At 29.8% G+C, this 25,059-nt stretch overlaps 7 protein-coding genes across 15 annotated transcripts in view; 3 read left to right on the forward strand and 4 right to left on the reverse strand.

The window, feature by feature from the left end:
- Positions 1–3,598, forward strand: part of LOC122536798 (cationic amino acid transporter 3) — an 11,818-nt gene extending 8,220 nt beyond the window's left edge. For both annotated transcript variants that reach the window (XM_043669479.1, XM_043669478.1), the window contains exons 3-10: positions 565–693; positions 864–1,124; positions 1,419–1,702; positions 1,778–2,118; positions 2,195–2,361; positions 2,424–2,590; positions 2,893–3,001; positions 3,098–3,598. In XM_043669479.1, coding sequence (XP_043525414.1) covers positions 565–693; positions 864–1,124; positions 1,419–1,702; positions 1,778–2,118; positions 2,195–2,361; positions 2,424–2,590; positions 2,893–3,001; positions 3,098–3,219 — 1,580 coding nt within the window. In that variant the 3' untranslated portion in view covers positions 3,220–3,598. The remainder of the gene's footprint in view (positions 1–564; positions 694–863; positions 1,125–1,418; positions 1,703–1,777; positions 2,119–2,194; positions 2,362–2,423; positions 2,591–2,892; positions 3,002–3,097) is intronic.
- Positions 3,599–3,627: 29 nt separating this feature from the next.
- On the reverse strand, positions 3,628–11,924 carry LOC122536792 (tectonin beta-propeller repeat-containing protein). 3 transcript variants are annotated; one of them, XM_043669463.1, is made up of 26 exons: positions 11,763–11,924; positions 11,375–11,681; positions 11,119–11,301; positions 10,679–10,831; positions 10,513–10,605; positions 10,176–10,356; positions 9,873–10,096; positions 9,604–9,807; positions 9,344–9,522; positions 9,157–9,289; positions 8,851–9,077; positions 8,641–8,772; positions 8,365–8,521; positions 8,117–8,279; positions 7,943–8,046; positions 7,724–7,863; positions 7,305–7,653; positions 7,079–7,229; positions 6,805–7,001; positions 6,515–6,724; positions 6,321–6,422; positions 6,065–6,200; positions 5,805–5,996; positions 5,436–5,579; positions 5,052–5,209; positions 3,628–4,971 (listed from the first exon to the last, which is right to left on the reverse strand). In XM_043669463.1, the coding sequence occupies exons 2-26, from the start codon at positions 11,597–11,599 to the stop codon at positions 4,921–4,923; spliced, it is 4,188 nt and encodes a 1,395-aa protein (XP_043525398.1). In that variant the 5' UTR covers positions 11,600–11,681; positions 11,763–11,924; the 3' UTR covers positions 3,628–4,920. The 3 variants fall into 3 exon arrangements, with proteins under 3 accessions (XP_043525398.1, XP_043525400.1, XP_043525401.1); XM_043669465.1 differs by lacking the exon at positions 5,436–5,579 and having other exon boundaries at positions 11,763–11,922; XM_043669466.1 differs by lacking the exons at positions 11,375–11,681; positions 11,763–11,924 and having other exon boundaries at positions 10,679–10,897; positions 11,119–11,249.
- A 567-nt stretch (positions 11,925–12,491) lies between these two features.
- Positions 12,492–14,853, forward strand: LOC122536800 (cell growth-regulating nucleolar protein). Its single transcript, XM_043669485.1, has 3 exons — positions 12,492–12,859; positions 12,934–13,298; positions 13,381–14,853. Exons 1-3 carry the CDS (start codon positions 12,735–12,737, stop codon positions 14,001–14,003), a joined length of 1,113 nt encoding a protein of 370 aa, XP_043525420.1. The 5' UTR covers positions 12,492–12,734; the 3' UTR covers positions 14,004–14,853.
- On the reverse strand, positions 14,540–15,962 carry LOC122536801 (putative inositol monophosphatase 3). The gene is made up of 5 exons (XM_043669487.1): positions 15,701–15,962; positions 15,320–15,568; positions 15,063–15,223; positions 14,884–15,001; positions 14,540–14,807 (listed from the first exon to the last, which is right to left on the reverse strand). Exons 1-5 carry the CDS (start codon positions 15,960–15,962, stop codon positions 14,566–14,568), a joined length of 1,032 nt encoding a protein of 343 aa, XP_043525422.1. The 3' UTR covers positions 14,540–14,565.
- A 584-nt stretch (positions 15,963–16,546) lies between these two features.
- LOC122536803 (ubiquitin-conjugating enzyme E2 W) lies at positions 16,547–18,774 on the reverse strand. Its single transcript, XM_043669491.1, has 4 exons — positions 18,610–18,774; positions 17,630–17,980; positions 17,488–17,563; positions 16,547–17,330 (listed from the first exon to the last, which is right to left on the reverse strand). Exons 1-4 carry the CDS (start codon positions 18,649–18,651, stop codon positions 17,317–17,319), a joined length of 483 nt encoding a protein of 160 aa, XP_043525426.1. The 5' UTR covers positions 18,652–18,774; the 3' UTR covers positions 16,547–17,316.
- Positions 18,775–19,030: 256 nt separating this feature from the next.
- LOC122536795 (N-acetylneuraminate 9-O-acetyltransferase) lies at positions 19,031–23,011 on the forward strand. 4 transcript variants are annotated; one of them, XM_043669473.1, is made up of 13 exons: positions 19,034–19,118; positions 19,481–19,568; positions 19,685–19,828; positions 19,931–20,027; positions 20,103–20,361; positions 20,435–20,692; positions 20,766–21,001; positions 21,064–21,282; positions 21,362–21,683; positions 21,755–21,994; positions 22,069–22,359; positions 22,437–22,655; positions 22,766–23,011. In XM_043669473.1, the coding sequence occupies exons 3-13, from the start codon at positions 19,714–19,716 to the stop codon at positions 22,889–22,891; spliced, it is 2,382 nt and encodes a 793-aa protein (XP_043525408.1). In that variant the 5' UTR covers positions 19,034–19,118; positions 19,481–19,568; positions 19,685–19,713; the 3' UTR covers positions 22,892–23,011. The 4 variants fall into 4 exon arrangements, with proteins under 4 accessions (XP_043525410.1, XP_043525408.1, XP_043525407.1 ...); XM_043669475.1 differs by lacking the exon at positions 19,481–19,568 and having other exon boundaries at positions 19,031–19,118; XM_043669472.1 differs by lacking the exon at positions 19,034–19,118 and having other exon boundaries at positions 19,188–19,568.
- A 138-nt stretch (positions 23,012–23,149) lies between these two features.
- LOC122536802 (mpv17-like protein 2) lies at positions 23,150–24,417 on the reverse strand. Of its 3 annotated transcripts, none has more exons than XM_043669489.1 (3): positions 24,322–24,417; positions 23,802–23,963; positions 23,290–23,709 (listed from the first exon to the last, which is right to left on the reverse strand). In XM_043669489.1, the coding sequence occupies exons 2-3, from the start codon at positions 23,958–23,960 to the stop codon at positions 23,290–23,292; spliced, it is 579 nt and encodes a 192-aa protein (XP_043525424.1). In that variant the 5' UTR covers positions 23,961–23,963; positions 24,322–24,417. The 3 variants fall into 3 exon arrangements, with proteins under 3 accessions (XP_043525425.1, XP_043525424.1, XP_043525423.1); XM_043669488.1 differs by having other exon boundaries at positions 24,133–24,415; XM_043669490.1 differs by lacking the exon at positions 24,322–24,417 and having other exon boundaries at positions 23,150–23,709.
- Positions 24,418–25,059: the final 642 nt, after the last annotated feature.

Raw genomic sequence — 25,059 nt, forward strand, 5'->3', positions numbered from 1 at the left:
CGTTCGCGCCAGTTGCCCGGACATTGACAATTTGTTCTGATTAAAAACATTATCAGTTGATGAACCGGAAAAAAAAGGAAGATTCACACTACCGTCCGTTAAGTCGCCCGCGAGACTATACTATATTTAGTTGATACTAGTATGAATGATTTATACTATATTTAGTTGATACTAGTATGAATGATTTATACTATATTTAGTTGATACTAGTATGAATGATTTATACTATATTTAGTTGATACTAGTATGAATGATTTATACTATATTTAGTTGATACTAGTATGAATGATTTATACTATATTTAGTTGATACTAGTATGAATGATTTATACTATATTTAGTTGATGCTAGTATGAATGATTTGCATAAATCATCCACATTGTAATTCCAAGGGGCACGTGTCGTTGAAGCATACGTTTAAATTTGATTGTAATTGAACACGTGTTATGTATAGAGCTACAGTGAATACACATTTGCAGACGGGAATGTAAATGCTTCTGTTATGTTAATTTAAAGAATGTATCTTCAATAGATGAGGATGTTAATACATTTTTGAATTTCGCAGGAATGTGTTACGCAGAGTTTGCCTCCAGAGTTCCCAAGGCAGGGTCCGCGTACGTTTACAGCTACGTGACAGTGGGAGAGTTCATTGCATTCATCATAGGATGGAATTTAATTTTGGAGTATATAATTGGTGAGTTTACGCGCTGTCGCTCACAGATAAAGATTACTTATTACCGAGGAGTAATTAATTTTATCGAAACGTATCAGATTAAAATGTTTTGTATGATAAAAATGTTAAAAATTGTTACACATCGATGGGAATTATTGATTGTTAAATTCGTGCATGTGTTTCTCGATTAGGTACAGCGAGCGTCGCTCGGGGGCTCAGCGGTTACTTGGATGCTCTGGTTGGAGATGTGATGCGCAAAACGTTACAGGCCGCGATGCCTATAAACATCGAATATCTGTCAGAGTATCCAGATTTCTTCGCATTTGGTGTAGTAGTACTTCTTACAATCCTGCTCAGCGTGGGAGTGAAGGAATCGTCAATTTTAAATAATATATTCACTGTAATAAACCTAGCTACTATCGTGATAATCATAGTGGCAGGATCCATCAAAGGTAATAAGTTCGCAGTTGTCGTCTAATATTAACTGATTAAGGAATTGTTCGTTCTCAATATCATTCTCGTGTCACTTCTATCTCACTTTTTCCATGTCGTCCAGTTGCCTGATTATTATCTTCTGTTTCACTGCTTCTCTTCAATCGCGATTTACTTAAGTTCTCAATATCAAACAAATATTTATGAAATTGTGTACTGAAAACAGACAAATATTTATGAAAATGTAATTTAATTTGCCTTATCGTTTGATGATTCTGTCGTGACCCTTGTTAATATGGCTGTGACCTTTTTAGCTGACCCAGCTAATTGGAGGATACCGGTAGAAGATATACATAATGCAACGAAAAACCCAGGATCGGGAGGCTTTATGCCCTTTGGCATAAGCGGAGTGATGATCGGAGCGGCAAAATGTTTTTACGGTTTCGTCGGTTTCGATGCTGTGGCAACTACCGGTGAAGAAGCTAAGAATCCTCAACGCAATATACCCATAGCCATCGTTATTTCCTTAATTATAATCTTTACGGCTTATTTTAGTATCTCGACCGTGTTAACTATGATGTGGCCTTATTACGATCAGGTATATTTGTAGACGCGTGAACTTAATATACATCTTCTTGTTGTTACGCTTATAAAAAGTGTTTTGTATATTCAGAACGCCGATACGCCGTTTCCATATGTTTTCGATCAAATTGGATGGCCTACCGTTAAATGGATTGTTAATATTGGCGCAGCATTTGCGTTGTGTACGAGCGTGCTCGGCGCGATGTTTCCCTTGCCAAGGATACTGTACGCGATGGGCAGCGACGGAGTGATTTTCAAGCAACTTGCAATCGTACATCCAAAAACGATGACACCTATCTTGGGCACAATGGTCGCCGGTTTACTTACAGGAGTCATGACACTTATTTTTAATCTTCAGCAACTAATTGACATGATGTCCATAGGAACGTTGTTGGCATACACAATAGTGGCGGTATCCGTTTTAATATTGAGGTACGAGATAACAATACTCAAATATATTTACACATTTGCTTTCTTACGTTACTACATGTTTATTCTATCATTTTAGATATCAGGCAAACAAGGAAAATACATCAAATGTTCATTCCGCATCGGCAATGAATGAGTACAAAGTAACACCGGTCAATATTTTAAAACAAATTATTAATTTACAGAATCAGAAAGAGATAACTGAGATGTCAAATAAAGTTGCAACATGCAGTATTGGAATTTTATGTAAGTCTCAAATTTTAACACACAACCAAGATTGTTCTTTACACATTTTATTATTGTTGCAGGTATCGTTATATTTGTCACAGCAATTTTTATTAATTATACAGATACCACAGCATTAGGCAGCAATGTGATAGAATTAGTGATATTAATCGTACTTGTAAACATATTGTTATTAATAATGGTTATTATTGCAAGACAACCTACCCAAGATATTGACTTAGCATTTAAGGTGAATGAAAGAAAGTGAAGTGGATCCTTGTATTGCGATGAAAAAATTATGACCAATACGCAATAAACTGTATTTAACATTTTGTCATACTTTTCGATTCTTATTTAACAAGGTATTATATCTCTTGTGAACTTTTTGTTTAATAATTTGTTAAAGACCATGAATGCAAATTTGAGTTTGCACCAGCAAATTCGTATAACATTAATTTCCTATAATGTAGGTATTATTGTCCGTATTGTACAAGGATCCATTGTATAACAAAAATATTTAATGTTATGTTTAATCATTTTTTTCATTTACAGGTACCGTTAGTACCACTTCTTCCATGTTGTAGTATTTTCATAAACTTTTATTTGATGTTGCAGTTAGATGGTTTTACTTGGATGAGATTTGCTGTTTGGATGCTTATAGGTACATATACTAAAAAACTTTAATAATATTTGAGAGAGAAAACAAAAGTATTATAATCTATAGTCGTATAATATTAATTATCTTTGTTTCACATAGGTTTTTCTATCTATTTTTTTTATGGTATATCTCACAGTGAACAAGGAAATAGAGACAAGAGAGAGGCTGAAATAATAAAACGAAAATATGCAGATCAAGTTAGAATCGTAACCAGATTCTAATAATCTCGCTACATGTGATATTTTTTTTATATATATATTTAAATAAACATTTGCTCTAAGAGAAAGACTTTAGCTATTACACATGTGACAATTTTAAAATACATTTTAATATTAGATTCACTTTTTAATAAATATAAAACATTAGAAATAGGATATCATTCTGATTGTACAGATTATTTTTTACATGTTATTCTCATAGAGCAAAACTTTAAAATTATTTCGTTGAAAAAACCTGAGATATTGTATAATACATAAGATTTTATGAAAACTTTTGTTTTCTTTTGTATCTATACACTAAAATGTACTAACATAATGTACATATTTTATTATATTATTTAGATACTGAATGCATAGATGAAATATATTGTTTTATATCATTTATTGTGCATTTATCAAGAAGTATATTATTTTGAGGAAAATCAAATTTATTAATAATATAATTCAAATAAATGTGAGAAATTATAGTACACATTCAGCGATAAGCTATACATCACTATAGACAATGACATGATACAAGTATAGTAGTCGAGTTGCAAAGCTTAATATTATAATTCACAACAAAATTTTAACATTTATAATAAAAACAGATTTGTAATTAATTTACTATTATAATGATACATTATAAATTCACATGAGAGAGACTTTATAAAAATTTATATTTACTTGTAGTAATTTTATCATTTTGAAGTAAGTTTATGCACATAATACAAGCAAACATAAAGTCATAGCATTAAAAGTATTAGAACTACATGAAATTCATTTATTATTAATATATTTAATGCATTGTTTTTTAAAAAGGGATGGGACATTTTCTTAATATGATACATTATGTTATGATCTTTTTTAAACATTTACAAATGTCAATTTTTAGCAATCTTTTTAAATATGTCATTTTTATAAATGGAAGAAACATAACAAATAAAGGATTAAAAAATAAAGATGTATAAAGCGGCGTTATAATCTCCATTCATCAAATATTTGCATTAATAATCTCATCTTACCGTTTTATTTTTATTACTCTTGTATTACTCTTTGTTTATTAGTCTTTTATAATAATAAAAATTTATAACTAGACAAGGCATCTTGTAGACTTCAATAGAGTTCTATTTTAGACAATAGAGTTCTATTTTAGAGATATTCTATTTAAAACTAAAATTAATATTTCTTGCATTTTCTACTTAGTACGAATTATTTAACAGTTACTTCATACTTAAATGCACATATCTGGAATGCTCTGTCAATTGTTTTAATATAAAATTTTATAATAAAACTATATGAATGGAGTTTGTAATAAATGTATTCTATAAAATAATCTTGTTAATACTATTGTTTTCTTTGCACATATTTATATCTACTTTCCTTATTAAATGAAAGTAACAGAAGCCAAGTAAATTTACTTTAAGAACAATGCAATTAATTATGCATTCAACTAATGTTGATTTTTGTACATTGTAGATAAAATAATGCCTTTCTTGTTTATTAAGTACATTATACAGTTAAGTTTGTGTGATTAAATTGAGTCTATCACGGAAGCTATGCCACGTAAAGCATACATATACGCATATGCATTGACTTTTTTTTAATTATGAAAAGTATACGAAAATCAAACTATAGTAGAGTATTGTGTTTTTTTGGTAATAATTCAATACTTTGTATACGCGACTTTTTAAAAGAATCGTTATCCATGTAAAAGTCAGATGTTTATTTGATTTTATTTACAAGTCCCTCTATGCTTACATGTTGCCAATTTGCCTGTTAATAACAATTACAACTATGTAATTTAATTTAATTCAAACTACTAATTTAATAACATCATATAACATCAAACTTACCCCTATTCCAGTTGACCAACCAGTTCCAGCTGGATTCTCATCGCTAATACCTATTCTACGACAAAGTATACCAGCTCCTGAGATTGCCCAAACCTGTCCCTGTTCTCTTGCAACGGCAATATGTCGAAAGCCTTGTTTCGCATTTATAACAGACATGTCTATACAATACAAAAACACATTATATATTGAACATGTAATATAATACATAATATGAACATTATTATATTTATAATTATGAAATAATTAAAAAATATGATTATTATATTTATAATTATGAAATTAAAAACAATTCAGAACTTTATAATAAATTTATAATAAATTTCAATATACTATGAATCATCTAAACTGATATGCTAAATCACAACTATAGACCTAAGGTTATACCTATAGAACAGGAATCAGAGAGTGTATTTAAATAAATGGATGTGTTGTCAATATTAGCGTTTCCCAACTCGAAGCTTGTTTTCAAGGGTAATACGCAGAGTTTCCCGAGAAATGCAGCCCTTGAGGTTTGCATCTTATATTTTTCTGGAATTTTTGTAGAAAAAATTAAGTGGTTTTCTGTTGAAATCGTCACGTAACGCTTTGATAAAACACGTATTATTCGTTAGTTTCAATCTTCGTCTAACTACAGATTAACACGCCGATGTTTCAAAAAATTAAGCTAAACATCTAAAAAAGTCAGCACAATCACTCTTGGGATTTATAAGGTTGGGAAACGCTGTTCACTCGACAAGCAAATTTAAAAAATACCTATGTGTATAGGATCATTCGGCATCACAGGAAGCGTTTGCCAGTGCGTTCCTTCCGGGAAAACGTTCACCTGTACACCACGACGCACGGATAATTTACCTGCCGCATCTAAAGCCCATACCACATCCTTCCCAACAGAAATTTGTTTCAAATGAGCACCCGACGGCGGTTCAACATTTTGCCACTGTATTCCTAAACAATCAAGCAACAATTAGAAAAAAATTCAATAATAACAAAAATTTATTTACACTACTATATACCTGTCGGTTTTGCAGGAGTAATACCTAATCTCCAGTAAGAGGAACCATTCTTTCCAACAGCCCAAACTTGTCCACATGGACCACATGAGATACCTACTAAAGCTTGATCACTTGGTATATGTTCCCATGAAACTCCCTGTAAGTAAATATTAAATAATTTCACTTAATTATTTATGATTATTATTATTAATTTCACTAATTATTTATAAAATTAATACTATGTATGTATACATATATTAACATTATGTATATATACCATCGGACAAGATTCTGAAACACCTCTTCTAAACAAAGCTTCACCATTAGAAGCAACAGCCCATATATAAACAGGAGCATCCGAACTAGGTTTCCCAGGTGCCTAAAAATTAGTTAGAAAGTTGTTTTACGCTATTGTTTTACCATTCTTTTTTGTAAAAGAAAAATATATCATGATTTTTTAATATCTCTTACGTGTAAAGAAACATCGAGCAATTTTGTATTCCCTAATTCTTGCCACGGTCCGCTAGTTGTTAACTGACATCTTCGAAACCATCGTCTTCGTCTAACATAATCAGTAAATTGTTTTTTACCATGATATTGAGAAGGAAAATCTTTAGCATATTGCCATCCTTCTCTATCAACACCTCCAGGGGTATGAAAATCTACTATCCAATCTGATACCTGTTACAAAATAAAATATTTTAACATAAAACATTTGAACTCTGTTATTTAAATACTATAAAGAATATGTATATTATTACCCAATGCCAGTGCATAGATAGTAGTTTAGTATGTTCACGTGTACGTTTATGTCGTCCAGATGCGTCACTCCACATATAACGATCAGTTGGAAGACCATGAGATGTGTATCCAGTCACCGGATTCCAACGCTGGTTTTCATAAACATAATAACTGTGAGTATCCACCATGCTGTTTATTCCCGTATTACTATCTAATCCTATATAAAATAACATACAAGATTATATATATTATATATTTTCAAACATAATTTTTTTTTATTTTAGAAAATATTACCTTTTAGGAATGAACCACCCCAACCACCAGTATATACCCATGCAGTACTACCATATCCTATTCCCCATGTTACACCAACAGAACAAGTTTCAACCTTTTTTAAATGTCCACCTATTTGCCTCCAAAACATTGTAGTTGGATCAATTATTACCTACATAAAATTTATATTACGATCAAATTATATAAAGTTACTTATATCTAAGTTAATATTGAAATTAGTACGTACAGACGTAGACTTATAAAATATGTTACATAATGTCATCAATCCCTTGATTCGTAAATGAGTAATACTTTGCGGTAATATTCTATGGCTATAAAAAGTAAATTCTGTATCATCAACATAAATTCTATATCCTCGTGTTTCGCAAACAATCTCTAAGGTGAAATTAGAACCAGGTTTTAACGGACTACCTCCGTTTCTCTCTTCGTCGCCCCACTGTCCATTTTGATATGTATTTCGTACAATTATATTTTCTTTTAATCTTGGATTAAAATGTAATGCTACGTCATGGCTGTCCATCACGGACTTCTGTTTCAAAGACATTGTTGAATAACAGACGAAATTAATCGATAGCCTAAAAATGATGAAAATATGAAGAAATTTGAAAATTTTAATAAATCTGATTTTAAATCATTATCGTTTACCTATCCGCATCATCATGGATACAAGCTATAATTTTTAGAGAACTGCCACACCCAAAACCGTTTTGTAGAATACATTCAAAAGGTAAATCTTTTCCAGTATTCAATTCTTGTATATAACCACCATTAGCAAGTTGATTTTCCTACAAAAATAATCATACGTAAAATATTATTGAAAAAATTTATTGCATAACATATTTCATATAAGATGTGTTAACTTACTTCTAAAGAAGCAGGATCATATACATATACATCTCCTAATGCAGTTGTAGTCCATATTGAATTAGGGCCAGGAGTCCCGTAAACGTTATTCATTTGGCAAGAAACTAAAAATATAATGAATACCTTATGCCATTCATCCTTTTATGCACATTAAATACGAACATACTTATATACCTGAAGTTAAGTGCGCTAACCAATCTTCCATTTCAGTATCAGTAGAAAACTGTAGTCTAAGAACCTTAGAACGAGGCATACGAGGAGTATGAATTGCTATGCGTGGATTACCTGGTTCACTACAGCATACTACGCACATAATCTCAGACACAGGAAATTGCATCTAATATCAATTACATAGATTAGAAGTTCGGAGCTTTATCGAAATATAACAGAAAAAATTATTTTGCATTTTCTATTTAACTTACAACTGTTGTTGCTCCGTCCGAATTTAAAATGGTTACGATTCCAGAATCTAAAGAACCACTGTCGCTACTTATCCATTCTAATTCGATAATGCAATCCTCATATGAAGTACTGCCTTTAAGTTTACATTTTGCGTCCCCATTTTTTACCCAAGACGATCTGTAAAATTATTATAAATAAAACGATCTCCAACAATTTAGTTAGATATAAATAACTTTATATAATTTGATCATAATATAACTTGTAATTTCAATTTTGTATACTTATCAAGGCCTTACTTCTCAACTACTTTTTCGTATATCGATGGATCGTACTGTACTTTTTGTAATCTCTTCTTCAGTTCTTCTAAAATATATATTCTCCATGCCTCTGCTATATCTCCGTGACCTGTACCATTTGTATCTGCAATCCTACAAGTTTAAATCAAATATTTCAGTAATTATATTTTGTTATAAAATAATTTGATGATTCATAGTGTCTGGTACTACCATTTTGGAAGATTAGACGTATCAACAAAACACGCTCCAGCTTCTACTTTATACCAAGAAGTATCACATTCAGCCCAATACATTGCTCCAGAACTTTCGTCTTCTCCATAAACACCAGAATCGCTAGTCAAATCGGGATCGAAAATACTTCCATCTGTTTCTGGATGAGCTTCGATACCTACCATGGAGCCAACTGAATGAACAGGGCTCCATGCAGCTGGATTGATCTACATTATTTTAATTTCAAACTTTAATTTAAAAAAAAATGATTATGCACAAAGGCAATGTGTATAATAATTTACTAACTTTGACAACATTGCTCATTCCTTTTCCAGAAACTACTATAGATTCTCCAGTTTTGGTCAATGACTCATTTGATATAGTTATATTCGCAACACTGGCTTCCGTTAAATCATCCATATCTAATGAATTCGCCGATCTACAATTTTATCGATTAACAAAAACAATAATATTACTTGATATTAATGTTTACCTTTTTTTGCCTTCATTTAGATATATATCTTGAAAAGAAGTTTGCTGTGGATTTTTAACAGAACTACTATCATTTGCACGTTGCCATAATTTCAAAGATGTTGGTGTTGGTGCAGAACGAGATTGTTCTTCCCACTCTCTAATCAGTGTAGTACCCTCGCTGGTACTATGTGGTCGATTCTATAAATGAGTATTATTTTTTAATTACTAAATGATATATTTGATTATCTACTATACTTAAAATTCATGTAAAGTAAATACCAATGAGCCCCAACTTTGATGTCTCTGTTGTTGAGGTGTACCACACATACTATGTCTATTACTTGATGACAAACTGGCATTGCTACTTGCACGACTGAGCTGAAGAGGTGCATTTATTAATCTCCACTTTTTACCCGTTAATTCCGACTGTGTAATACCGGAACGATAATATAAGCATCTATCTTCATGACCAATAGCCCAAACCTTTAAGAATATTAAATAAGCGAACATATATAAAAATTTTATCTTTTCGTTATAAATCGAATTACCTGATCATTCGGAGCGACAGATACTAGTGACATTTTACTTAACATTTCCACCCAACCAGTACCAACAGCCATTTGCTCACATACTCCACTCATTTCTCCTTTGATACCTTTTCTAAACCATACGTTCCCATCTTGAGTTATAGCCCATACAGCGTCTGCACCTACACTAACTTGTATTAATTTTAAATCTTTTTGAGGAGGACCTACTTCTACCCAATCCTCTCCTATAAAATAACATTACGCTCATCAGCATCAAATATCTCAACCAAATATTATTGTAATAATGTAATAATAGTTACAAACCCATTGGATTTTCTCTAGTAACGCCTGTGCGTACGATTGCTTTACCAACCATCAATACAGCCCACACAAGACCAGTTATTCCAACACTGATTTGGCACACCTCGTATCCATTTCCTAATTTTATAGTACTCCATCTTTGTCCTTCAGGACATGTTGTACTAGTGCCAACACGAAACATCACCTATATATAAATCATTGTTAAATTGTTATAAAATACATTACAATTAGTTATAACAAGAAATAGAATCAGAAATACAAAATTTATTGTTACAAATTATTCGATAAATTATTATTATTATTCACTGAATAATTCGAAAGATTGTTTTAGATATTATACCCTTCCATGAGCAGTTACTGCCCAGACAACTAGACATCCAGGATTACCTCCAGGTATCTGATTTCCACCCACCGATATGTCAATAAATGGTTCCTAAAAATATGTTATATCATTTTATATGCAAGTTCTTCAATATTACTATAATGTAAGAATTTAAACATCTTACTTTGGTTGCATCTTTATGAAGAGGTGCAATAGCACACCATGAATTCATAGCACTGTATCTTCTATAACGAACCCACTTCCTTCTTCTAACACAAGATTTCCATTGCTTTTTTGTTGTAAATATAGCTGGAAAATCAACTGCATATGTCCATCCCTACCAAAATATCAGATTCTCTGTGATCATAACACTTTGTTTCGATGTTGACAATTCACAACAAATCTACATATAAACAGAAAGTCACAAGAAATATGACAACAGAGGTAACTGAAAAACGAATTACTCCATTATTAACTCATTGATCACTATACTCAGATTGTTAACAAATAAATTAGAATTTGACATGATTTAATTCATATTTCAAATGAATATGATCGCGTTATCAATGTAAAAATTAAATTAACAAAATAAAATAAATTAAAAATAAATGTTATCATATTTACATCATGATCTAGTGGTTGGCCATCTAATGTAGTTTCTATTTGCCAATCACCTTCCCATTGCCAAGCCATGGATGGTAATTTTACTTTATCTCTGCTACGGTCAACTGTACCATCTTGGTTAGAAAAATTATACCTATCTGTAGGTAATAATCTTCCGCTAAATCCCTCTAGAGGAAGCCAACGCTACACATATTACATTCTATTAGTTTGTTAAAAATTACATATTATTATACAATACCAAACATTTTAAACATACTTCATTCTCATATATTTCTTCCTTAATTCTTATAGGTACATCTAAGCCATGTACATGTACATAAACTTGACGATCACCACCTATAGCCCACATAAAATGTGGCACTGCTGATAATTGCTTAAATTCAAGACCCAAATACATGAATTCTCTCCACATAGTCCCAGACGTTGACAATCCAAACACACGTCCCTCATTATTTATGGCATACAAGTATGAGCTTGGCATTTTAATAACAAAACTTCTTGATTCTTCTATGAAGCAATATCTGATTTACTAATAGAACGTTCCCATCAATATTATTAGATCACTGTGTAAATAAGTAATAAGATAACAATAATCTTTACAAGAGTGATTCATAATTGATAATATATGAGTGTATAGATAATACCTTCGTATGTTTAAAATCAAACACAAATGATTCTCTTTGCACTGCAGACGATATTATAATAAATAACAGATACAGTTTTTTTTTCTCTGCATAAATACAATAAGATAAAACAATAACCAAAAATGATTTTGGTTATATGAAGTATTTATATTCTACATTTTCCATCATTGACATTATACGTCACATCCAATAGATTGGAATATAAAAACAACTAAGTTTTATCTTACTTCGATACGAAGATTTAAATTAATAAATTATTAATCAAAAAATAAAGACATTTTTATACATTATATATATATATATATATATATATGTGTGTGTATATACATAGAATAACACACCAGCCACCTGTCATTTACTATCCCTACCGATTACAAGTTGTGAGTGAAGTTGCCAACAAACTCGTCACATTAAGGGAATTTCTATTAAAAAAAATTGAACCACCAGGCGCAACTTTTCCTCCTTTTTTTATATGAAGATTTCTTTGCACATCATAAAATCCTATCGATGTTCATAGATATTTGATATTCAAACTACTATTGTTTGATTATTTTTTAACCGAAGGTATTCTCATGTTTCAAAAATTAAACAAATTATAAATATGTGAAATTGAATAAATTGAGAATAGTTCGATTTCGTGACATTGGCTTGTGAACGTAACTTGTTAAATTTAAAATTTAGTGTGTTGACATTTTGTAGAGTCACATCTATGCAACAAACTTGTTCATTGATTTCTATGAAACTACCCACAAAGCCCAATGTAATGTAAGCACGATATAAATTCTAAGCATTCGATTGCACGTGTTACTATATAACTTTGGAACGAGGAAATTTGGTTAGCTTGAAACACCGAATTTGCACAACGTGTAGATTTATTTTTTATTATTTTTTTCAATTACGTTCCGTAGATTTGTCTTCATTTATATTTCATAAAGATAGTCTTTGATTATTTTTGAAGCAAAAGTATACAAGATGGTTGTTTTCACTTGCAATAACTGCGGTGAAACGCTGCAAAAACCAAAGGTTGCGAAGCATTACGAATTTCAGTGCCGTTCCGCGCCTTTTTTAACATGTGTCGATTGTTTCAAAGATTTTCGGTAAGTAACTCAGTCGAAATAGAATTTCTTCGTTGTATTTCCTTCCGTAAGATCTATTTATTTGTTATTCCAAGAGGTGAGGAGTATGTGGTGCATACGAAGTGTAAAAGCGAGGCTGAGAGATATGGGGGCAAGGACTATGTTCCAAAGGCTAATGCAAATAAAGGTGAAAAAAAGCAAAAACAATGGATCGATATAGTAAATAATTTACTAAATAGTGGGACAAATTTCTCAATTGCGGAACGAAACTTCCTAAATATCTTATCAAAGTATGATAACATTCCACGCAAGAAAATCAAATTTTTAAACTTTGTGAAGAATGCAATAGGCAATAAAGTAAATGGACAGGTTGTTAATACTGTGTGGGATAAAATGGAAACGGCTTTTAAGAACAGCATGCCAAGTACTAATACACAGGATGAAAAGCAACAGGAAAATGGTAAGTTCTCAGTAGTTATTTTAATGTTGATTTAACTATAATTATAAACTCATAGGAAATATTGTATGTGCTTAATACATAGGTAAAGGAAATGAAAAGGTAAATAATGCAGACAATGTGAATACACACCAGGAAAACAATGTAATTGAAAACCAAAATAATGAAAATATATCTAGAGAAAATAGAAATGAAGATCATCTAAACAAAAGTAAAGTAAATGATACAGAAAATGGCTGTAATGATGCAATCAATAAGATTAAAAAGAAGAAATCGAAAAAGAGGACAGTGTCTGAGACAGTCCAGGAACAAGTGGAAGAACCTGTTATCAAAAAAAGAAGAAGTAGTGTAGAAGTTACGCAAGATGGTGTAAAAGCTACGCAAGATCAAATTTCAAAGAAGAAAAATAAAAATGTTACAAATGTACCTGTGAAGAAAAATGAAAATACTTCATTTTCTGAAACATCGGTCAATCAATGTGACAATACCAGAGAAAAATCAACTTTCAATTGGAAACATACTATTTTAGATATAGTGAAGAGTAAAGGAGAAATCTCCTTAAAGAAATTGCAAAAAAAAGCAATTTCACAGTATATGAATTCATGTTCAAATACCATATTGCAAGAGAAAGCATCTAGTAAATTCAATAAAAAATTAAAGAAAATATCAGAAATAACTATTTCTGATGAAAGAGTAACATTAGCTTAAATTAATTGAGTGTGTGTTATTTTTATTACAAATTTCAATGCTTTTTTTTATCATAAATTAATTTATGATATCTAATATACAACATCGTTGTACATTAAGAAAGACTTACTTTTACACGTGCAAAGAAATCGATTTTACAGAATACTATTGTATAAGATCATTGTAGAAAAACATTTATTGTTTCTTTTTTTTAATAAAATAAACAGATAAAACTTGTAGTATCACAGAATTTATCTAAAATTAATCTACTGATGAACGCGTATAAGATATATAAATGACAACAATAAATTGTACAATATCGGTTTCTTACAGTAAACATTTATGTAAAATTATGTAAAATAATTACATAAAATTATTGATATATAGAACATGTTCACTCTGAAACAACGTCATATATGAACTTTTAAATAAATATTTTGAAATTAAATATTTGTTTTGTTGGATTAGATTCTATCAAGTCTTTAACATATTTATGATCTTTACAGAAGAGTCTTTAGCGGGAAGAATATATTGAAATACCACTTGAAAGTGGATAATAAAATTTGAAGCTTTAGTATTTCCATTAAACATTTGAAAACTTATCTAAATACCAAGCGTGATTACTCATGGTAGCTAAAAGGCCCCATTGAAGTACTTTGGAATCACTTGGACTAAAACTTAATAATTGTTGGTCAAACAACTGAGTAACTGTTCCACCAAGAGCAGTAAGAATTGCAGTTCCTGCACAAATGTCCCACTTTTTTATTGCAGTCATATGGACATACGCCGTTGCATTTCCACTTACAACCTCTAAGAATTTGTAACCTAAGTATAGGCAATGTAATAAATTTATTGATTCATAAAAGAAAAAGATTAGACTAAATGAAACTAAAAGAATTACCTGCACCAGCTGCTGAAATAATGTTCACATCTTTACCAAATGCAATCTTGGCAACATTGTAAATTTGGCCTGCATGTGATTGTGATATAATCAGTATTGGCGTTTTTTCATCTTCTAACTAATTTAAAAAGAAAGATTTTGTAGAACACATCTTTTACTACATTTTTAATGCATGTTACCTTATGCAATATTTGTAAATTTTTTGAAATTGCATGATTGGTCCATGACCAAAACAGGCTAGAATTTTGTTTTGTTTCAAATGGTTTATATATAACACCCATTACAGGTTTTCCTTTAACAGCAACACAAACCATAGTCGTAATATATTGCAGTAAATTCTCTGAAAGGAAAATGATTTATTGAAATAGATTAGAAAAAATTAATAAAACAGATTATAAAGAGAGTATGATAGATAAAAAGATATAATTTGAAAAACCTGTAAATTCTTTTGTTGCATCTAAAGGATCAATCCACACAGTAATATCATCTGTATTGATAATTTCGTCCTTAATGTCATAATCATTTAAGATGTTAATATTATCTTTTATATTTGACATTACAACTTTATCACAATTTTTTGATGTTTCCTCTGATATTACTGTTATACTTGGAAATACTTCTAACAAGGAATGATACATTGCACAATGTGATCTATAGTCTGCCTCCGTTACTAAATCATTTAATCCTATCAGAATAAAAAATGGCACAAAGTCACTTATGCGATTATGTACATATAATATGTGTTTGTAATACGCATTTTCTAGATTTATAATATCATGTATTATCCATGTATGAAATAGTATAAATACTTAATTACCCTCTTTTGTTTTTCCTTTGCTTTCTATTTCAAATTTTGCTTGATTGTGAACTGCTATCACTTCAGAACCACCAATTTCTGCTGCTGTTATAGCAGCAGCAAGAAGCAACTTTAAAGAAATGTTCTTATCCCGTACACTTGTATATAAGAACCGATTTGTATACAAGTACAACAGACTTAATGATATAATGACACCACAAATGATGGTTTTCCTCGTTCGAATATTCATTCTGATATGTATAATATGATTAAATCCTCGCATTAAATTAACATGCACGCGTGACTTCGACTTATTTAATACATTGAGACATTTTAATTATCTCGTACGCGGCCATTTTTAATTCATTTGAAATCTCCAATAACATTGGATCTTTACATTCTATATGCAAGATCGACACGAGACCTGAAAGTTATATGTGTGTATATTTTAACATTTTGTAACATGCGTATTTCGTACATATTGATCGAAATTTCGTCCAATTATTGTAATAAGTTAATCCAAATAAAAGAAGAACTAATCAATTTTTTTTAAACATACTTTGTGATAACTTCATTTTAGTAAGGTTATGTTAAATTGTAAATTTGATTTAATCTGTTAGCATAGTTCAATTTGAATGGATAAATTCAAATTCTCTAAGTTTTGTATTAAATTACAAAAAAACAACGACAATTAAGTTATGATGGATGTATTATTGAATTAAATCATTTATTTTGAAATGAATCATGTTTTTATTTGTCAAATACAAACTTTGTATTGTATATGTTACTTTAATCTTACATTACAAGATATTATTCAGGTCTCTGTGTAATTGAAGCATTTCTAATAAATATCAGTAACAACAAATCTTTTCACATTATTCTATAAAAGGATGAGTTTTATTGATCAATAATAATACATGTCAGAATTCTAATGACATTATGTGCAACTTAGCATATTCCAGTTTAAAAAATAGTGAACAGCATTCTGATTGCCTCCAGAAACATAGAATTAAGTAATATTGTACATTCAGATATATATTTATGCTTATAGTTAATTTAGATTGCACACCGCAATATTCAGTTAAAGTAATTGCTTACATTTTTTTTTGTCTAAACTGATATAGTGAGATATGAATACATAAATAAACAAGATAACAAGCATAATCTATATTTTTAAGAATACTATTTTAATAATGATTATTGTAATATATTAATTTGATACCATTCTATAGTGCATTTTCTACACAAATAATGAAACACTTTCATTGCTTGTTAGTATTATGCACTCTCCTTGGCTGCATTTTTTGCATTTTGTAATTTATGCTTTTTCTATTCAACTGTGGGATAATATGTATCATTTATAATAACATCATAATAATTTATAACTTGATAACTCACGCATTTTACATCACTCCTTTATTATAATAATAAGTAATATGCAGCCTTTGTTTTTTCTTTTTTTTTTCCTTTTTTGTTCTCTAACTTATGCATCTAATTCTTTAAATACGTGATAAAATTACTTCAGCAATTTTGTCTATGAAACTTTAATAATAATTTTAAGACACAAAAAATGTTATTCCACTTGGTCCAGCATTAACTGCATATTGACAAGTTGTTAATAACTTTTGCAGTTGCTGTTACACATTGTCATCTGTACAAAATATAATAGAAAATGCTGCATAATTTTCATAATAGATATTTGTTAAATAAACAAAAAATCTTGTTATTACATGTTATAAAAAAAATTCTGAATATAGAACTTACAATCATAATGTATCAATTTTATATGTTTATATGTATATACTTACCATGATACCACCACTTTGTCTTCTTTGGATTTTTACTGCATGTTTTAACATAAAAGGAATTATCAGGTGGCCTTTTCTGCAGTAAAAAATTACTTTTAAGCATATTTTTATTAGGTCCATGCAAAAAAACTTTCTCTCTTACCTTTTCTTTACAACTGCTCAACATTGATACAATACTTAAACAAATGCTTTGTACACTCAAAGCAGGAGACCAATCTTCTGTTAAAATGGATAAACAGATATGCCCATTGCTATAAATATGTGGATGTATTGGTATATTTCCACCTATGAAAGTCACTTCCGGTGAATCAAAAGGATATTTGGAGCTGAATCTAAATTGCAATTGAAATTGTTCGCCTTCGTACAAGGTGCCTTTTGCACCTTCCATGTGAACAATCCATTGCGTTAAATTTTGACTAGTAAGATCTTCATCGACATGTACACCTGGCGGAGGTTCACGTATTAAAGATGTTAACTCCTTCTGTAGCCTTCGCTGAAATGAAATTTTTTATATATAACAGAACTATCTAAGGTTCTTACTACTTAAAGTCTAATCATACATTAAAATTGTATAAACTGTTTGCTTGAATATAAAAACTTTATACACTCAAACATTCAAAAAGGTTGAATAATAACTTAATGTGTCAATATTATTAGTGTGTAATAATATCTTAAAAATGAAATATAGTTTTCTGATTGTACAAAAGATATCTATTCTAATTCAAAAACATATAATGTACACGAGACGAATCGCCACACAATACAATTGATCGAACGCAAAATAAAAATTGGTTTATCGTCACGCATAATGAATTGTCTTTCAAAGAGGCAATTGCAATATCAGGTCCTCATTTATTCGTTACTTTTCAAAAAGAACTAGCTATCAAAAAATAACTCTCGATGGAGATAGAACAGTGAGATGCAACGCGTCCAATTTGACATGAAACGTCATCCGAATGTCGATGAATAATACGCGAGCGTATTTCCCTTTTAACGAAGGCCACGTTTCTCTAACTTTTCAAAAACACGTCAAGCTTTGAACAACCTATCCAAACGTTCATCAAAATGTAAAGATGCGCCGAACTTCGACATATATCAAAAGAAATTTTCCCACTAACTTACCTTCGACGGGGACATTGCCGCCATTGTCGATTTATCGCTCATTGCAACATAACGCGAATTACTTTGCTCTGCTTGCTCCTCTCGCTTAAGAATATAAAGTTGCCACGGTCAGGGCGCTTTGCATTTTTTTTTTTTTTTTTTGCTTTTATTTCTCTCCTTTTTCTTTCTTTTCCTTTAAATTTCGCGTTACGCAGTCGTGCGTTGAAAAAAGAGCGGTAGCACGACAGTCAGAAAACGCGTAGTGGGGACCAACGTAAATCAGTTGAATTTGACAGCCATTCCCAGGTACTAAGGCGAGTACGTAATAAACTACTGTCACTGTATTACAACGGGTGATAAATATTTGAAGTGAATGAAACGCAACAATTTTGCGACTGTCAACATCAAGTGAATCAAAATAAATAATTGTTGTCACTTCAGATCTGATGAATTTTCAGACGAATGATTATTTATGTAAAAAGAACTGTGATTACGTGTGGATATGTATATTAAATTGTACAAATTGTAATGTACGTTAATTTCTGACCCCCTTTGATTCCGATTCTTTTGATTTAAGTTCATTTAAAAAAAAAAAAAGAAAAAATGAAATAACTACACGAGGCAATCTGTATATAGTTGTTAATTCTTTTTTTTCTTTTTGTTTTGTTCTAAGTTCAAGTCACAACTATTGCAATTCTGGTTGATATTGGTCGTCGTTTAAACAACCAATAAAAAATCGTTTATACATGTATATTACGAATATAATATTTTATTTGTATGATTAACATGGCAGAAATTATCATGAACAAATTGTTTAAAATCGTTGCAAATGAAATATACATGTGGTTTATTATATCATTAATTTTATGAACAATCTGCAATTACATTGTAGGCTGCCTAAAATGGTAAAATTCACTGGTTAAATCATTTCAGTTACAATACAGTAGTTTTTAAGGACCTGCTTGTACCTATATTTATAGGTAATTATATTTAAATTTCTATAAGTTAAATGTATGAATAATCAGTCTTATTGTTTGTGCAACATTCTTACATTCTTGTAAAATAGTTTATTATAAAGACAAATTTTCTGTTTCAGTGTCGATGTAAGCAAAAGATAAATTATTGATGACTTCAGCAGAATATTTTATTAGCTTAATTACTGTAGCAAGTGCTAAAAAGCTAGCTACCGCACTTGTCTTATGTTTTATTCTGTATCATGGATTGATGCACCTTATATATGGTAAGTATTTTTAAACTTTTCCATGTAATAGCATTTTATTGTAGTACATTTTGTTATATTACTTTGCATTAAAAGTATAAATCGTATATATATGTTATTCAGGTAGCGATTCTTGTAAGTGGTTACTAACAGAAGGAAGATATAAAGGAGACAAAGAATGGCAACCTTATGGCTGTATGATGCATTATTATACACAAACGTAAAAATCTAAGCCATTCTAATATTGTTACAAATGTGTAAAAAATACTTTTTAAAAATATCATTTTCTACGTAGAGACAGCCGCAGATGTTTGAGATATCTAGCTTTCATGGGCCACCGTAATCATTTTGCATTTATCGGAGATGCTAGGATTAGACAGTTATATAAATCTTTTATATCACAATTTGTAATTGATGGAAAAGCATCAGATTTGACAGAATTACCAGAGAATTCTGACTTAAATTTTAATGATGCACAACTTAGATTAAATGTACAATTTCTATGGAGATCTCAATTAGATAATTCTATGATAGAAGATCTTAGGAACTGGATAGTAGTTATCTATTTTGAGTACAAAAACACACTTTAAATTAAAATATGGGATAATAATGATTTTTACTTTTCAGAAAACTGATGCACCTAGCTTAATTATTTCAGGTTGTGGAGCAAAAACAATTCTTGCTAATAATAATAGTGATGCTCAATTGTATTCTGAGTATAGTATGGGATTGGTAAGACTTGTACAACCAGTGGACTTTTTAGTTAAAAAAAATACAAAATATTTATGGATGCTTCAAGATCCAGTGTTAAAAGAAAGATTGCCAGCCCAATTATCAGGCATAGGTAACAGGCAGATTAATTTATGTAATAAAGCAGCAATAAAGGTAAACTTTATTTAAGAATTTTTTTTTGTACAATTATTTTAGAAGAGTTTGCTTACATATTTATCATATATAGATACTATCTCATAGTGAAGCTCACATATGGGAAAGCAGTAAACTTGTTGGTGCAGGTGTATTAGAGCAAAGTCCAGACGGATATTTAGCTAGTCCTTTATCTTTGAGACATAAGATTCAAATATTATTGAACACTTATTGCAACGATCATATGAATTTTGATGATGGTAGTTGTTGTAGTTACCCAGAACCAGCTACAACATTACAGCTATTAAGCTTATCTGCACTTGCTTTATGGTAATCTTTTATATGTGGCTGAATTTTCTGTTAAGTAAATAGTAAATAACAGTTCATTACAGTGTAGTAATTGGTGGTGGAATGTGGTTGTACAGAAAATTTTGTCATCGAACTGAAATTTCTTACTCGCGCCTTACTACTGTTGAAGTGAAGAATACTGAGGAAGCAAATAATTCTGAAATTAGACAAATTGAGCAATCAGAAGTACAAGATTTTTATACATTAATGACATCATTGGCTCTTTTATCGATCATCTTATATTATTTTTATTTATGTGATAGGTATATAAAAACTTTTTCCTTATATGATCATTTTGATAATCGTTATTAATAATGAATTTTCACTTGTATTTGTATTTAGAACAAATTTTTTTATGAAGGAGAATAAATACTATAGTGAATTTAGTTTTTGGTTACCTCTTGGCTACATATTGGCTCTTGGTTTATTTTTTACTGAGGATAGAGAAAGAGGTCCAAGAACTTTAAATCGAGAACAAACAGATGAGTGGAGAGGATTGATGCAAGCTGTAGTGTTGATCTATCATGTTACTGGGGCTAAAAACGTTTTGCCTATTTATATGTATCTAAGATTAATTAATTCTGCTTATTTATTTCTTTCTGGATATGGACATTTTTGTTATTTTTGGCAGACAGGTGATGTTTCTTTAGTGAGATTTGCACGAGTACGTATTATTAAAATATTAATCATCATATATATAAATTACGTGTTATACATCTATTTATTATTTTTCAGGTAATGTTTAGGCTAAATTTTCTAACAGTGTCTCTATGCCTTTGTATGAACAGGCCATACCAGTTTTACCATTTTGTTCCATTAGTTTCATTCTGGTTTTTAGTCATTTATTTCTTAGCCTGGTTACCACCGAGAATATATTCTGGCAATCTAAACGAATATGGACCAAGAGCTTTGTTATATCTCGCACTGAAACTTTTAGGTCTTGTATCAATGATTACAATATTGTATATGTCAGAGGTATTGATTTACAAGTTATTCACATCTAGAATATATACTGTAACAAAAATATACAATGTATGGTCACGTAATAGGTATTCTTCGAAAAAGTATTTGTAACAAGGCCATGGAAAGCATTATTTGTTACAACTGATGACGATATACGTGAATGGTGGTCACGTTGGAGAGTGGATAGATATAGTATAGCTTGGGGCGTAACTTTTGGGGCAGGTCTTGTAGCTTTGCAAAGAATAGATCACATTCCAGGAACTGCGTTATCATCTTTGCTAGCATTAATTTCTCTAACCGCTTATACTACTTTTACGATATTGTGTCATTCAGTATCCGAATGTGAAGAAATTCATTCATACGTTGCATTTATACCAGTAATTATCTGTGAATATAGTTTATTTTTAAATTTATTTTCGAACGATTAAATTTAAATGTAATTTCTTAATTACAGATTATAGGATACATAGCGCTTAGAAATGCATCATTAGCACTACGTGGTAAACATTCAGCTCTTTTGACTGGCTTAGGTCGCATTAGTTTAGAAACTCTAGTCGCACAAGGTCACATTTGGTTGGCAGCAGATTCACATGGTGTATTAGTTCTACTGCCTAGATTTCCAGTGTTAAATCTTTTAGTTACGTCATTCATCTTTATATGTGCAAGTCACGAAGTAAGTATTTTATTATTTTTATATTTATAATTCATTATGTTTAGATAAATTTGTAATGATGTTTGTAAAGTGTAAAATATGTTATAATAATATTTCATTTATTTTAACAGATACATAGATTAACTCAAGTATTAGCACCATATGCAGTACCAAATGATTGGAGACTGGTGGCTCGTAATTTGTTATTATTTATTGCAGTGCTTGTACCTATTGGTATTCATGATGGAATGTTTTGAAAAAGACTTCTATGATTAATAAAATTCACTGTAAAAAGCAGATTTCATGTACATGTAAATATAAAGTATAGTAAATGTATAAGTTTGTACAATTTTATCATAAAAGCTTTGTGAAACAAAGGAGAATGTTTAAGACGATTTATTCAGTTTTTTTTTACATTATTAATTTTTATACGAAAATAAATAAGTATATTTATGTTTCTAAAATGTTATTTATTATTTATCTATTTTTCTCTGTTCATTTAATTAAAGAACATGTACAGTTTATAAGTAGAAGTTAGGTTTTTGTTTTATTTCTAAAAAATAACATTACTATACAATTTACAAATTTATTTAGAATTTACCACAATTTAGCCTATCTAAAAGTTTATTGCCTATCTAAAAATTTACTATTTTTTTTAACTGTGTATTAAATTATCATGTTTCACATGACTAGTATACACATCATAGCCTAGAGATATAGTATTATCATAAAGAATTCTATATTTATTGGGCAGAAAATAGAAATTAAAAGTTTGGGCTGGTGGCCAAATAATCCATTCTGCTATGTATAATCTATGTGCTTTCTGAATAATTTCATTTTTCAATTCGGACCAATCACTTTTTTCTAAAATACCTAATGTCAAAAAGAACATTGCAATGCAAAGAGGGGAACAGACTAACTGATCTATAACAACTTTTTTCATAACAATGTTAATTGTACGACCTGGTAACTTATTATCTAAATATTTGTACCAGTAATGACATACTATACCAATGGTCATGCCAGATACTGCCATGTTCCTTGTTCTTTTAAAACTCCATTCATACCACTCGCCCTATAATAAAACCAACTACATTATATATCTCAATTCGATGATCGAAAACTAAGAAAAAATTTCACGTTGAAATAAATGTTTTATATGAATACCTTTAATATTTCATAATGTTGTTCTAGTACATCTCCAACAGCAGAAAGAGAAACAGATATTGTTACATTTGTATAAAATAAATATTTTGGGGAAAACAACTTTTCTTTAATTGCAGGTACTTTGTTCAAAGCTAAACTTAGACTTCTAACAATGTTCATAATCTAAAAAAAGAACAAAATAACATTTCCAATAACTATGATTTTAAGGTTAAATCAGATTGAATAAGGTTAGTTTATAATCTGTTACATGAAGGAAGCTTCATTTAATTAAAACAAATATTATAAATTAATATATATATAATATATAATATATAATAATAAATAGATTTACAGTTAGAAATAAGTATTTAGCACAACATTTAACTTCAACATTTCTATTAACATTTGCAAAATAGTTTTATCACTTCGCATGTGTTTTTACAAAATTATTACAAATTGAATTGAACGTTCTAATGCGAAAATTTCATTTTAATCCGTACACGCGGCATATACTTTAGAATTGCTTTTGAATGCGACGTACACTGCAAATTTAGATCTTGTTCTATTTAGATATAAAATATTTAAAAATTTAAATGCCGCGTTCATTGAGACATACACGTGCACATATAATTTAAAGTGCTGCGTATGTACATGTATAAATAACAAAGATTATATTTATTTTACAGATAAAAATATAAAAATGATTGTATATGAAGTGCCAGATTTACATCAGGCAGGAAAGAAAGCATGAGAGTATAATTGGTGAAAATAATTTTTTAATTCCAAGTTGTTGAAACAATGAAATATTTAGTTTTATTTTTGTTAAGTTATGCTTTACAATGCTTAAAATGTCTTATGTATTTTAAAAGTAAAAGTTTTGAGTGAGTAACAGATCAATTGATAAATGTCATTATCTGAAATTGTTAAGATATGCTTTACAATGCTTAAAATGTCTTATGTACTTTAAAAGTGAAAGTTTTGGGTGAGTAACAGATCAATAGATAAATGTCATTATCTGAAATTGTATTTGTTTACTAAACAATGATTCACTGTGGTTCTGAGTTATCATAGAAAGTACCTAGAAACTACTGTTTTCAGAGATTGTAATCATTATTATAATTATTTCAGTTATTTAATGTTTTAACAAATGAAACATTTTTTGGTTTTACAATCATGTTTAATAATTTTAAAGCATTGGTTTAATGCATTATATTATCGAGTTCAAAAAAATATGTACTTTGATGTATTCAAAGGAGTTAGTCATATTTTCACGTTACAT

Source organism: Frieseomelitta varia, unplaced genomic scaffold (assembly GCF_011392965.1).
Source record: "Frieseomelitta varia isolate USP_RPSP 00005682 unplaced genomic scaffold, Fvar_1.2 scaffold_873, whole genome shotgun sequence".
NCBI lineage: Eukaryota > Metazoa > Arthropoda > Insecta > Hymenoptera > Apidae > Frieseomelitta > Frieseomelitta varia.